A 15,715-nucleotide genomic window follows, 5' to 3' on the forward strand; every position below is an offset into this window, starting at 1 on the left:
ATTTGTAATGGTTGTGATGGCCCCAGTACCTGCCTGCTGTCCTGGTTATCTTTCCACAGGTCCTTGTGGGTGGAGCTGAGGGCTGAATAGAGAATGGGAAACACCACGCCAGGGCTACAAACAGCATGGTGGGACACTGCCACGTAAGTAAGACCAATGAAGGAAGCTCAATCTCCATTTTGAATTACTTTTGCTTTTTTATGAAAATTACCATTTTTATTTGTAATATATTAGGCCTGTAACTTTTTCCAAAAATGAATTTCAAACAAAATTAAAATGCCCCGTAATTTGTTTGGATGGATGTCTGTATGCCTGCAAGGCCAGTAGCAACAGTAATAAAAGTGAAGGGGTCTACCATTTTTGTTGAAAGATTTCGGCAGTTTAGACGCTGTTTAGCGTATGACTGCCCTTCACAGGTCAGATGTTGAACTAGATTTTTACAAACAGTCCCGTGTTGTGCATGATAGCCGGGAGCAGGCGGAGTCAACGTCTACAAAGATCGCCACGACTTTGAAAACAAACGGGTGACGTCACGGACACTGGTTCATCATTTAAAAGAATAAAAAATATTAGCCTAGCCCCACCTGTTTTTTACATGTAGAAACGCCACTGATGATAATTGGGTACTGAATTGTGTTCATTATTTCATACCGGTTTCCATGTACTGAAAGGGGTAATAAATTTCTTGATCTCTTCATCACATCCTTGAGTTTCTACCGTTTTTTCTCTACCCTCACATTTTGTATTATTTCCACAGTTCTCACAGTATCTTACAGTTTTTATCTTTTCTTCCATGACGATTTGATTGTCGCGTTATATCACTTATTACAAAGATGAGATTTACTCAATAAAAGGAGAAGATGCATCATAATCATGAAATTATTATTACAATTATTAACCAGAGAATTTGCTGGATGAAATCCAAGCAAACATTCCTAAAAATATATATCGATCTCTATTAGGTGAACCAACCACAACCGTGTTATATCCAAAACAGGTGACGCTCTCTGTCGAAACACTTCCACTCTCCTCATTTTATCATGTCAGGGGCTTGACCTTTAGTCAAAGGCAATAAATAAATACCTCTTACCGTACTAGAGTAAGTCCATCATTGTTTGGGAGAAGAAGGTTTGGTCTTTAAAGCAACTTGTTTCATTGTGTGCATAATGCTGTCTCTGTTTAAGTGTGCTGACGTGATACTGACTAGGCGCCTGGCCGACCCACGTGACAGCGACCAGCTTGCTCATCAGCACACACTTTATCACCATAGTCCATTCTCATTGGATAATATATATTTTTAATACTACTTTGAATGTTTGCCTGTTATTCCACCATGTATGTCAATGATGGCCCCCATTTCACTTCCGACCATCCCCAGAAGAAGGGATTCCCCCACTGTATGTGTTTCATCTCAGGGTTTCTTCCTTCATTATAAAGGGAGGTTTGTCTTGCCTGTTTTGGGGCTGGGATTACGGGATGTCTTACATTTATGGCCTGTGTAGAAGAGAGTGGAATGGAAGAGAGAGGGAATAACATGTAGAATAGGACTGCAGTTTGAAATCAAACCTGGATCTCCGAGTTATCGCCTATGCGGTCAGCACTTAAGTGGGTTTGAGCCACTGAGCCACCCATATCTTTATGTGCTTATTACAAACAACCGTTGACTGTGTATCTTTATGAACAGATGGTGTTTTTATGGTTCGGATGGATGTGTTAGAAAATGGGCTCATTTAAAAGGTCAAGCAGCAGCAACGGCGACAGAAATGATTCAAGATAGAAAATTGAATTCTCTTTGAATGTTTTATGATTTTTTTTATTTCCCTATTTCAAAGGGTTGGTAAATATTATTTAAAGTATACCTATGACTATGGCACAAATCTTTATAATGATGTTTTTGATAAGGCAACAGTGGGATTTAACGTGACGTCAAAGGCAAGAAAAAAAAAAAACTCAAATAAAATTAATAACCAACAAATGAACATGACAGATTTAGATGAATCACGTACAACACAGAGTGCATTCTGTTAAGGGAAAGCTGATTGGAAACTCAGCTTAATCATCTGAGACAATGTTTTGTGAACAAAAAAGTCACGCATAAATTGCAGTCCCTCTCTTAAACAACTTCCCATTTAATACAATAATAATTACAAAACCGTAATTTCCACATTTTGATTCGGTTGTATTGTTAATGCAGCTTTGAACATAGACCAGATAGCAGCACCTATCTAACTGTAATACAACTCCAAAAACACACACAACATTCAAAGCTAACTTTTCATGCTTAAATCTCACGGTTCTCATCTGGATATATTAAAACTGATTCAGAAAGGCCCGGCTATTAAAGTATTGAATATTAATAATAAAGAGGAAGCAGGAAAGTATATTTCCATTCATGGGTCTTTGCATACTATGTTCTGCAGTAGGAATGTTGCAAAAGGTGTTGGGGAGATTAAACTGATATGTGGCAGAGATGAGGTGGACACACTCTCCAGATATTGAATGTTGTTCCTTTCTGTTCTGCCCTGGTCCATTTTTACACGCGGCCTCACTGAATTTACTTCAATAATATTGGAAACCTGGGAGCCTATCTTACTTCCCTGTATAACTCATGTTTGACGTTGTCATGGTCAGTGGCATCTTAGAGCGCACACTATGTGTTTACCATCAGAACGGCACCAGTAGGAAACCTCCATACACACACACAAACACACATACATTCAAACATATACATACACACACACACGCACGCACGCACGCACGCACGCACACACACACACACCGACACACACACACATCTGCATACACACGTTCACAAGCACACACACACACACACACACACATACATACACACAAATACACAAACACACACACAGCCCTCTTTTCCGTATTATCCAACTAGAAGGAAAAGACGCCGTGCCGCTCATGTTTATGTTTCTCGCCGAAGGTAGATTGGTTGTTACCGTGGTGACTACATGTCTTGTGCTGTGTAATCCATTTAACGCAAGATGACCCATGGGCCAATGATGCAAGCTGATGCTATCCAGCTGGGAAAGAGGCATGGTGTGTTTACAATACAGGAGTTTATCTTAACATATTGTATAGATCACTAACTTTTGGCCGTTCTTGCAGGCAAGCGATTTACACACAGGGACCCAAGCAATACTTTTTTGAGAGGAATATATATTTTAACATGTAATATTTAAATGACAATATATATATTGACACATATTTAATTTATTTATTATTTTTTTTAATCAAATTTATCATAATTGTATCCAAAACAACTTTTCATTTGCATACCAGCACATATTTAATATTTTTAAAATTGTGTACATTTTCTGTGTTCTTTTCTGTGCAATACATTTCTATTTATTGGATATGGGGTGGTGAACAATGGACACCCCTATGTGCACTGTGCTTTCATGTTATACTCAATTGTCAAACTGAATTGAGCATTGCCATAAAATGTCATCTGAATCATCACAGGCCCTATCTCTCATGAAACCCCTCTGTTTCTTCTTGGCACCGCTGATCAGATCATAGCTTGAATCTTGAGTCTCAAGGACTGGTTCCCTCTCTACGGGGAACCAGTCGTTTTGGTCAATTTAGTATGATTTATTGTGTGTGTGTGTGTGTGTTTGTGTGTGTGTGTGTGTGTGTGTGTTAATGTTATTGTGTAGCAGACGTACAGAATAAGGTCATATAAACCGGCATTCACCTTTAGTCTGGTGAACAAGTTTTTAAAGTAGACCAAGCTGAACACTGTTGTAATGTTGAATGAATAGCACAGGGCTGGGACAACAGCTGGAACAGGTGCATTCAGACATAACAAAAAGTGAGATTCCCATACACCTCTTTCTGTTCCTAGAGAAAGCAGGCTGCGTTTCTCTCATCTGTGTCTCATCATAGCATACGTGACAGGCCTCCTTAACCTGCTGATTATTATATTTGTCTTGCTGATATGTGGTCTGTAGGCTTTCCATTAAAATCATGCCTGTACATTTTGTATTTTCTATTGCACTCCACATACTAATTAACAACATGTTTCCAAGAACTCTGCACTGTTAAAGGTTATGGCAATTAAAGGGGTGGTGGATAACGGACTCCCCAATGTGCCCTGTGCTTTCATCACTGTGCTCTGAACTGAGCAGTGACATAAAATGTCTTCTGAATCATCACAGGCCCTCGCTATCTCCCACGATACCCCTCTGTTTCGGCTGCCCACCAGGGATCAGAACATAGCTTGAATCTGAGTCTAGTCAAGGACTAGTTCCCTCTCTACGGCTGTGAAACACTGGCTTACTCTACACACCATGCCAGTTTATTGTAGTTCTGTCAGGAATCCCTCATGTCATCGATTTAACCATTTATTTCATGAAATGGACATACAATTCAGTGTGGCAGTATGGTTCCACTCTTTTCTGGTGCTCCCTGCTGTATTATTTTAAACATGACCTACAGATGTCAGATACAGATTACCAACAGCATAACAACATTTTATAGCAGGGAGCACGATACAATCCCCCATGGGGTACATCAGATATCTCAGCCCCATCGTACAGGTTACATACAATACAAAGTAGAATCAAAGCATTTGGTGCCTGGGGTGGTGGTGTGCGAAACTCTGCTCAGCACATTTAACTTCCCAGAGAGTTTATGGAAGGTCTTAAATTGACCGCCTATCAGTGTACATGAGTTTGATTGGACAGCGTTAGCTGTCAGCTGATTGGGGCACATGACTAGAGTGTCCCGCCAGAACGAGCAAAGCACATTAGTATCAGACGTACAGAACAAGTTAATATAAACCGGCAATCATCTTTTGTTTGGTCCATAAGTTTTAAAAGTAGACCAAAGTGAACACTGTTGCAATGTTAAATGAATACCACTGGGATAACAGGGTTAACAGGAGCATTCAGACAATAACAAAAATAGATTTTGCCCTTTCCGGTTGACTGGATAACAGCACTTAAATGTTCAGTTTTTTCAATAGACCCAATTGCGCTTCTATAATGACCGGTACTGAGAGAGAGTGACAGCGAGAGCGAGAGTGAGCGACAGCGACAGCTAGAGAGAGAAAGACACTGCTTTTTGACCTAACGCCAGAGAGTGTGGAGAGAAGAAACAAATGTCAATGGAGCCTTATGTTCCCTGTGTAAATAGTCCGCTATGTATATATAAAACATACAGAAAACAGTGTGTGTGTGTGTGTGTGTGTGTGTGTGTGTGTGTGTGTGTGTGTGTGTGTGTGTGCGTGCGTGTGTGTGTGTGTGTGTGTGTGTGTGTGTGTGTGTGTGTGTGTGTGTGTGTGTGTGTGTGCAGTAATAATTTACTGAATAAGTAAGCAGCAAAAGCTTTAAAAGGACACTAAAGGCTGTTTAGTGTCCTTCTCCTTTGAGATGTGAACCAAAGATGTTGCTGAGTTTTAGACTCCCTCGGCCCAAGGAGAAGGGTATTTTCAAGCATTTTTCAAATTAACAATCTCTATTCTAAGAGAAATCCCACAATATGTCACTCCTTCACCTGTAAACCACGACACTGAACATCTTAAATGGAACAACAGACAAAAGCAAAGAAGGACAGGCTCACTTTATTACATTAGCATAATTGGTAATTTTCTGTTTAGAAATCTCTATGTACATTTATAACAAATGAGTCATGAATACCACATTAACTCCACAAGTAATTCATTGAAAATATGCTGTAAACAAAAATAAACAATGTTTTTCATCGACTGTGAGGTGAATATCAAATTGCAATGGACACACTTGGCACCTGAGTGCTTCACATTGGCCTTCAGGGATATCTTAAGACCAAAGTCTACGTTGCTCAACAGCATTCAAGGCACCCAGAATATTTTGCCTGATCAGTTTAGATGTACAAAGGCATTTGTGGGATGTATATTAAGGTTACTAGGTGACCAATGATATGCCGTCCTGCCCAGGCCTAATGACTTTGATATCAACCGTGGGGGTAACATGCAGAAACGTGGGTTGGCTCAGAGTTCTTTCATGCTGGTTTATATTGTGTTTGATGCTGAATGGTGCAATTCAGAGAGTTTGTGCATAGAATGTAATACTCACGATTTAGTCATCTGTGCTTTCATCATCCTTGCATTGATTCTACTTCAGTTCGATTCCAGTTGTAATTCCGGATAATTCCGGTATTTTGCACTTTGAGCCCCATTTCTGGGTTGTTTGCATTCACAAACCTGTCTTTAAAACAACCCTTAAAGTGCTTTTTCAGAAATGTGCAACTCATCAAGTGGTTAGTGGTGTTCCAAATCACGTATCATAGCGAAATAGTTTTTGTCGTGCGTTATTTCACATTTTGTAAATACCATTGATTTCTGTTGGAAGATTTCTTCCAACAGAAATCAATGGGATTTACAAAATGCCAGCCAAACCACTATACCTTGCTCCCACTATATGTACATTTGAAGGCATATAGGAGTGTTGACATTATTCCTGCAAATGGAAAAAATTGGTTGCTTAAGTATCTCTTCCGTCTCTTGTTATACAGAGAGCAGGTATACTTTATGCTATTAACTCAGAGGCCCTAAATAAAAAATACCCCAAAAATGTTAGCTTATTTTACAAGAAAGGTTAGGAAATAATAAATGTCAAGGAACGATGAAACAGTGTCTAGAGGGTAAAAGGTACATTGGGCCAGCAAACATTTCTTTAGTTTTCTCCCATTGAGAACGTTCTAATGCAGAACTGCACACTGTTTTGATCCAGAGTCTCAGTCTCCAGCTGTTGTAAAAGCCCAGTCTATTCCCTGCTGTTTGTGCTCACATGGCTCACATCAAAAGTTATCAAAGTAAGTACGACTTTTCTGTGGCTTGAAGCCTTTCCAATTAAAACAGGATATCACGGCAGAACTAAACGTATAGGTGTGTTTGTGTGTGTTCACATTATCGATCAGATCTAATAGCTGGAATAGCCTACTGAGACAATGTTGTAGTCTATGGTTCTCACTGTTCGAGGGTGTTGCCTTCAAATGAGACCTTCAAAGGTGTCACACTCTCAGACGAATGAGAGCACCAATCGCATAAAGAACTATTGACGAGAAATTAGTTGTCAAGGTGAGAAGTCCTTTCCTCTCTGTCTTTAATTACGCGTTTCCATCGGGCTGTGCGGTTAGGCCTAGTACGATAAGATCTGGTACCATAGGTGCGGTTAGGCCCAGTACGATAAGATCTGGTAGCATAGGTGCGGTTAGGCCCAGTACGATAAGATCTGGTAGCGTAGGTGCGGTTAGGCGCAGCTCAGTTATGGCTCGCTTTTCCATCGCAGACAGTACCCTTATGGTAGGGCGGGGTTTAAGCCTGATGGCGATAGCCGCGGCAGCTAAGTAAGCATCGTGGACTCATAGCAGCCCGACACAGTGTAGCCTGATAATAATAATAATAGATCCAAAGAAAAAGAAGTACGTGACACTATAAACAAAGAGCAACAATGTAGGACGTCAAAGAAGGATGGCAAACCTTTGCACGTCATTTTCTTCATAAACTAAGCACCTCGCGGGTACTGTGTATGTTTGTTTTTATTCCCCTGTCGCCCGGAAGTGACGATTCTGTCGACTCATCAACGTGTCTTGTTGGCACCCTTTCAGATGTCTTCGTAACCAAACAGAGGAGCACTGAGCTATAAGTTAGCTCAGTGCTCCTTCTGGCGATGGAAACGCAAACCGCTCCGCACCTATTCATACCGAACCGAACCGCACCCACGGTTGGAAACGCGTCATAAGTGCCTTCTCTGGGTTTAGGGGATTTATCTTTGTTGAAGTGATATCTCTGTGCTGAAGTGAGTGAAATGAGGACATTCAATAAACGTCCAGTACAACCACCATATCAAGGACTTTGTCCTTTCATCCATTCTGTACAACCACAATCACACGCATACCACATCCACGAGCTGACATGTGTCTCGCTCAGCCAGGGAATCAAACCCCTGACACATTCCCTTCAGAACGGGCGTCCAAGCGCTCTCACACGTCCAGTGAGCCGGAGCGTCTCCACCCACAGAGATCACAGTCGTGGGGGTTTCTACGGTCTCAGCCACACTCCGCGACCCCTTCCTTCAGCTCAGAGCCACAATGGGCTCCACCGACAAGATGTCGGTTTTCCCAGAAATCCCCTGCCGGAAAAGCACTCGCGAGTTCTTTGGGTTGTGGCAGGGGCACACGGAGGAGGAGGCGTTGCTCGGCTGGGAGGAGGCGTGGCTTGGCCGTGAGGAGCCCCGGCTGGGCCTGGAGGAGGCGTCGTTGCCGTCGGGCCACGCCGCCCTCTGGAAGGGCACGCACACACCAGCCGAGCGGCCTGCCGGCGGCACCCCCGCCCGCTGCGCCTGCTGCACCCGCCGGAAGACGGAGGCAAGCAGCCGCAGCTCCTGCCGGAAGGTGGGGTTGAGGCAGCAGTAGATGAAGGGGTTGTAGCAGGTGGAGCTCATGGCCAGCCAGTGGAAGCAGAAGTACAGGGCGTTGGAAGAGTGGATGGCCTGGCTGGAGAGCAGCACCACGTAGCAGTTGAGGGGGAACCAGCAGACGGCGAACACCCCCACCACCAGAAGCAGCATGGCCAACGTCCGCCGCCGCTTGCGCCGCTGGTTGGCGTTCTGCGTGATGGTGGTGTCGCCGATGGCGTTGCGCCGCCACAGGTGGCGGCCCACCGTGGTGTAGGCGGCCGTGATGATGAGGAGCGGCAGCAGGTACAGAAGGATGAAGGTGAGCAGGTCGATGTACTGCCAGTAGACGTCCGAGGGCTCCGGAAAGTCGGGGACGCACAGGCTGCGCTCCTGCCCCCTGGTGGTGGAGGAGGAGCAGAACCAAGCACAACAAGGGTTATTATTACTGGGGTATTATAACAACAATTTAGGATTGATTTTAGTAGTATAACTATTCTATCATTGAAGGCTGGGCTGTCCAGGCTTCGCCTTATGGACATGTACAGTGTGTGCAGACTGCATATCTTACAATAGACAAAAATACTGAGACAGAGTAGGAAATACAGACTTAACTACGTGTGTCGTTTCAATCAATTGTATGAACTTCCTTACTTTATCACTGGCTCACTTGATTCACAATTTTAATTTTCAATTTGCATCATGTCATTAGTCATTTGTTTTACTTTTACCTTTTGCTAGTAGGTATGTATATATAAGCTAATGCTTATTTCCAAGTGACTTACATTGGAACAGATCCATGTAATGAGCAGATAGGGGTCAGACATCTTGCTCAAGGATCCCTACAGGTTAGGTTCATTGTGGAGGAAACCCAGGATCTAACCTTGTGGCTGGGAGTCAAACACCGGAACCACGCTTTTCTCCAGAGACGGTTTCCTTCCTTCCTCTCCTCAAATGACAACTGTATCTTTTCGTATTTGTCATGTCGCATAAGACACTCAATGCTGCAGCTGTGGCTATCGCTTGTGTATAATACTCACAAGGGTCACCAATCTTTTCTGCCTGTTGTTTCTTTATTCAACATCTTTGGTTCTACTGCTCCGTTCAGAATCATGCACCACTAGCCTGGGAACAGGACGAGGGTGTGAGCTCATATTTTCCATCAACCTTACCCGGGATGGGGCAATTAAAACCTATTATCTAAATTAAATGAGAGGTTCCGGTCTAATACTTATTTGTGAATATTAACCTTTATTAGAGTCCCTGATTATTAAAACTCATGATCATCATCATCAAGAAAGATGCATCAATAATGTGCAGGGAAATGCAAAGAGGCTACAGCAGAGTGGAGGGGGAATCATACCAGACAATTAAAACATGTGCAACACTGACATTTGAACCTGGGACCGGTTTGTGAAAGAAAATGTGATCAAGTCAAATATATGTTCGGTATGTATGAGAAGATTATGATTGTACGCATGTAGCAAAAACGTGTGTGACCAGAACTATATAGATGGAGCCATGGAGAGAGAGCCGTGTGTGTGTGTGTGTGTGTGTTTGTGTGTGTGTGTGTGTGTGTGTGTGTGCGTGTGGGCGTGTGTGCGTGTGTGTGTGTGCCCACCCCACCTGTAAGCAAAGCTCAGTAGTTTCTGGTAGATGGCGTGCGGCAGGGAGAAGCAGCTGGCCATCATCCAGATGACTGCTACCCACACGCCTCCTCTCAGCGACGACATGCGCGTACGCAGAGGGTGAATTATCACCTGAACACAGTTTCAGATAAACAGGGTGACCACACATGGCTAAAACCACACACATTTGCATACGCCCACACACATACACACACACACACACACACACACACACACACACACACACACACACACACACACACACACATACACACATAGTGGCCTTCCCTAGAATTGAATTTGAGAGGAACACTTTTGTACAGACTAATTTGCTTCATAAAATGTGTTTTGAGCTCTAAAGGATTAGGTAGTATTGAGTATTGAGTATTGCTTCCCATTGCTTGCCGTTGGTCCTTAATGTGTTCTGCGGCACGGAAAAGAGAATCCACTCTTGAGGCAATTTATCCTGGAGGGCTTCAGAAGGCATTACAATTCAAGACATTATCTTAAGACTCAGCGCTGTACAACCCATCAACCACAAGAAACAGCAAGCAAATTGAGGCAAATTTCCAAACAGAGCTGCTCTCAAAGATATGACCAGTGGTATACTCCACACATGAAAGCTCCTGGATTTCCGTACATCCACTTAAAAATGTGCAAGGATACGTAGTAGTAGTTTTTTGACAGATATTATTAGTTTTTATTATTATAGTTATTTGACCTCAAGTTCTCTTCCAGAGAGGGACAGCGTGAAAATTTAAGCCTACTTTAACAAGATATTTGGCTGTCAGGGCTATCACAGTGATGAACTGTGATAATTACCAGTCTGCATTCGTCCAGACACATCCCCCATAGGAGCCAACTAGACAACGCCGTTTATATGGAGGAAATGTGCTTGATTATCTTGTGAGGATGGAGGCAAGGAAGGGCACCTTGAGATGTTTTATTTTACTTCAACAATCGTGCTTAAAAATAATCGTTAATCAATGCTTTACCAGAGCTTGCTCCTCAGCTAATTTTTTTCAGATGAACATAAGAATTTAACTGAGGAGCAAGCTCTGGTAAAGTCCACACTATTCTCAATTACACAAGATGTTAGGTCAGTATTTAAGAGAAATAAGGTAAATAAAAGTCTGGGTCCAGATGGTATTACTGGGAGATTGTGAAAGTGCTGTTCAAAACAGCTCTGTGGGGTGTTCACTGATATTTTTGAGATGTCCTTGGAACAGAGAAGGGTCCCAAAGGCATGGAAGGAGTCCATTATTGTTCCAGTGGCAAAGGGCAATACTACAAGGGGTTTAAATGACTTCAGACCAGTGGCACTGACCTCACTGGTCACGAAGTCATTTGAAAAGATTGTGAAGTGTCTTTTGTTGTTAAGGGTGGGTGAGGCCCTGGACCCAAGGCAATTTGCATACAGGGCTAGAAGAGGGGTCGAGGATGCCCAGATTACACTACTTAATCTCCTGTACAGTCATCTAGATGGTCCTGGCACACACACCAGGCTTTTGTTTTTAGATTTTTCTTCTGCTTTTAATACTATCCAGCCACATGTTTTAGTCAGTAAACTACTATCAGAATTTATTCTTGAGAGTAATCTTGTGAGCTGGATTATGGATTTCTTAACTAACAGAACACAACGAGTAAAGGTAAATGGTTGTCTCTCAGAAAGGCGTGTCTCTTCCACTGGCTCTCCCCAGGGTTGTGTACTTTCCCCTCTACTGTATATCCTCTACACTAATGACTGTAGAAGTCAGCATATTAATAGACACATCCTGAAATTTGTTGATGACACAGTTATTGTTAGTTTACTTCATAGACATGAATCTCAGCATGGGCCAGTGGTTGATGAGTTTGTCAGTTGGTGTGACAAGTACTTTCTTCAGTTTAACATCTCAAAGACAAAAAATATGGCCATTGACTTTTAGAAGAAACCAATCTTGTTCTCCTCCACCTACTTACATAAATGGAAACTGCATAGAGATGGTTGACCAGTATAAATATCTGAGAACAATGATAGACAATAAACTCAAATTTGACGTTAATACTGATACTATTTGCAAGAAGGGGCAACAACGATTGTACTTCCTTCGGAAGCTTAACTCTTTCAATGTCGATAAGGTTATGTTGTCTTTATTTTACAAATCTTTTATTGAATCTGTTCTCACTTTTTCTTTTATTGCCTGGTATGGGGGCATCAGCCTTAGGGACTAAAACAACCTCAGCCGTATTGTGCAGGTGGATGGGAAGTTGATTGGCTGTCCACAAGTATCCTTGCTGAACATTTATGAGAAGCAGGTTACTCAGGACTGGACTGTAAAAATCTCCCCCTTCATTGTTCATTTGAGGCCCTTCCTGGAGACAAAGAGTCCCTCTTTCTAAGTCAAATAGGACAAAGAACTATTTTTTTCCTTGCGCAATACGTTTGCTCGATTTGCACAATTCTTTGCACATACCTGTACATGTATTTGAATCTGATGACTAGATAAGTATGACCGTTTTTAAACTTATATTAGCCTGTGTCTATCTCTTTGTCGTGTGTCCTTGTGTATATTGTGTTTTTTATGTGTACCTGACTGCAAGACAAGTTTCCCTTTTGGGACAATAAAGTCAAACTGAACTGAACTGAACTAACACATATACATTCTTACCAAAAATTGATAATCAATGTTTAAAAATAATCCATGTTTACCAATAATGAATAATCCATTCTGAGTAATGAACCATAGAGATGTTCATATAATCTGATGTTCATATAGACTAATGTACCCGGCCCTTGCCAATCAACTTGATGCAGAGCACCTGAGGGCCAGTGGGAGAGCAGACTTTAAATAGCCTGCTCGTATTCCCATTCAGGGCTCTCTTGGCTTGGGTGTAAGAAGAGACCAGTCGTTTTGGCAGTATACGTAGAAATCAAACGCCCCCTTACGCTACTCTGAAGGACAAGGAGAAAGGGCCTGGTGTTTGATCACCACTGTAGCACAGAGTCAATGAACTAAGCTCCCAGTTAAGACAGAAGACCCCCTTTTGGTTTGACCTCTTGCTTCCTTGTATCGCATCTTAATAATTTAGACCCCAATGAACCCTTTGGTTTGTGTTTCTTTGCATCCTTTGATGCGGGTGCTTATAGAATCTGACTTAAACTCATAAGCAATCCTTTCACGTTGCTCTGTGAATTCTACGCCTGTGCACCTCACCTTGATGATGCTCCATTCCTTCAAATACTTTGCTCTCAATGAGTGTCCGACTACATGGTGCTGTAAAGTGTTAGAGTGGTGTGTATGCATGTGTGTACGTGTGTGTCAGCTGACAATAGAAGCTTACTTCAACAAGATAATTGGTTGCTCTTTTGTCAGACATGAAGGCTATATTCCTCTTGTGACTGCCACAGAAAAACACTTATTGTGTATCGTATATTTGTGCGTCTGTGTGGGTGTGTATCTGTGTGTGTGTGTGTGTGTGTGTGCATCTGTGTGTGTGTGTGCGTGTGTGCATCTGTGTGTGTGTGTGTGTGTATGCGTGTGCATGTGTATGTGTGTGTGCGTCTGTGTGTGCTTGTGCGTGTGTTGAGAGAGTGCCGTGTTACCTGGCGTCGGTCCAGAGCGATGGCGGTGAGTGTGAGCGTGGACACGTGCAGCGAGCAGTACTGGACGAAGCGGCTGATGTGGCACATAACCCTGCCGAACATCCAGTTACTGTTTACGAAGCGCACCTGGAAACACACACACATACACACACACACACACACACACACACACACACACACACACAAACACACAAACACACATGCACACAAACACAAAACACACACATATACATGTATACACTCACACCACACACATATACACAGAAACATAAACACATAAAGAACGACATGTTTATTTACAGTAACATTTGTACACGAATATTCACGTCACAAACAGTTACACACACAGACAGACACTTTGTGGTACGCATTCCCAGAATTGTCCAAAACAATTCTGGGAATCAGCAGAGCCGCTCTCGACCCTTATTCATTGGTGAGGAACCACTTAAGCCTCTCTGACCTCGCTTTTATCTTCCACCTTCTGGCACGGGATCAGAATATTCATACCTGACTCTCGCCTACAGCGATCATTATAGTAGCTAACTCTTATTTTTCTATGGCCATGGGAGTAGTGGAACTGTGTGTGTGTGTGTGTGTGTGTGTGTGTGTGTGTGTGTGTGTGTGTGTTTGCGCGCGCGCGCCTGCTTGCGGGTTTCACCAGAGTGAACGGCGTGTTGAGGACCGTAATGAGGATGTCCGCCACCGCGAGATTCACGATGAACAGGCTCGTCGCGGAATGCATCCTCTTGGTCTTGATGACAACGTGGCACACCATGATGTTCCCGAACAGGGAGATCACGATGATCAGCGAGTAGGCGGACACCAGCAGCGCTTTGGTGCTGCGGTTCTGAGACTCTCCCCCGTAGCGCTTCTTGTCGGCCAAAGAGCGCCAGTCGGCGAGCGTCCCTTCGTCAAAGTCCAGGAGGTAAAACCCCGCGGATCCGTTTGAATCGTCCGAACCGTTCGAGCCTCTAGAAAGCCCCGTCCCGGAGAGCAGGTCCTCGAAAAGACAGGAGCCGTTGACCCCGCTGGCCAGAATCCGGGCCATGCAACCCGCAGAAACTGTGAAAAATAACAAAGTTATTCCAACGTTTGTAGCAGTCATATTTCCAAGTATTTCTATGTTTGATTGACTTTAGGATATCCAGCGATCAGTCCGCGTGTGTTAGAGGATGATCATGTCGAAGCGACGTTCTTCGGCATGACTGAAGTTAGTGAGAGCAAGGAAAGTGAAGCTAGACCGTCGGTGGGTGCTTTTAAATCCTCTGTACTCTCTCTCTCTCTCTCTCTCTCTCTCTCTCTCTCTCTCTCTCTCTCTCTCGCACTATCTCCCTCGCTCTCTCTCTATCGTGTGTGCGTGTGTGTTCGCGCGTGCGCGCGTGAGAGAGACATAGAGTGAGAGAGAGAGAGAAAAAGATAGGCCTTGACGACATGTTACATTACCAAAATACCAAAACTAATTGGATGTTTTGTTTGATTTATTCCACAAGAGAAATAACTAACAATTAAGAGGAAAAGAAAAATGAGTGTGATTAATGACTCATTTCCAATTTACTCAGAAAATGAAAATCAGATAAGAAAATGTTTCCCTTTCGCTGTAGCACGTGTATATTAGAGAGAGAGAGAGAGAGAGAGAGAGAGAGAGAGAGAGAGAGAGAGAAAGAGAGAGATGTGCGTGTGTGATGAAAAATGATTTAATCGGCCAATCACAACTAATAACCCGGCCAGTAATAATTGATAACCCAATCCTCCGTGCTGTCCCTTAATCTGCTGCTCTCCATGGTGCTGAACGGCGCCCCGCGGTGTGGTTACACTCAACGGCAGCGCGCTACACCTCATCAAATCAATGAATTGTTGATTTGATGATTTGAACATTCGCCTTGGCTTGCACACCTACTTAGGTTTGAATTGTTTACATTAACAGCAAGGTGCGGTTAAGTGTGTTTTCCACAAGCACATTAGCGGTGTCTGATTGATATGCGACAGGCTGCTGGCGAGAAGTATCCCTACAATCTCGTAAAGTGTTTTTACACTACAAATTGTGCCCGTCTTATTTAAAACTTTTTCCCGGCACGGTCCGCGTGTATACACTGACCAAG

The 15,715-nt window shown here is 43.1% G+C and overlaps 1 protein-coding gene across 1 annotated transcript; it reads right to left on the bottom strand.

Moving 5' to 3' along the window:
- Positions 1-8,081: 8,081 nt before the first annotated feature.
- On the bottom strand, positions 8,082-14,664 carry LOC307071339 (G-protein coupled receptor 83-like; the record flags this gene model as incomplete). The annotated part of the gene is made up of 4 exons (XM_079730325.1): positions 8,082-8,802; positions 10,029-10,162; positions 13,617-13,742; positions 14,275-14,664. 4 exons carry the CDS (start codon positions 14,662-14,664, stop codon positions 8,082-8,084), a joined length of 1,371 nt encoding a protein of 456 aa, XP_079586451.1.
- Positions 14,665-15,715: the final 1,051 nt, after the last annotated feature.

Source organism: Pollachius pollachius, assembly GCF_949987615.1.
Source record: "Pollachius pollachius genome assembly, chromosome: 2".
In the NCBI taxonomy this organism is placed as follows: domain Eukaryota; kingdom Metazoa; phylum Chordata; class Actinopteri; order Gadiformes; family Gadidae; genus Pollachius; species Pollachius pollachius.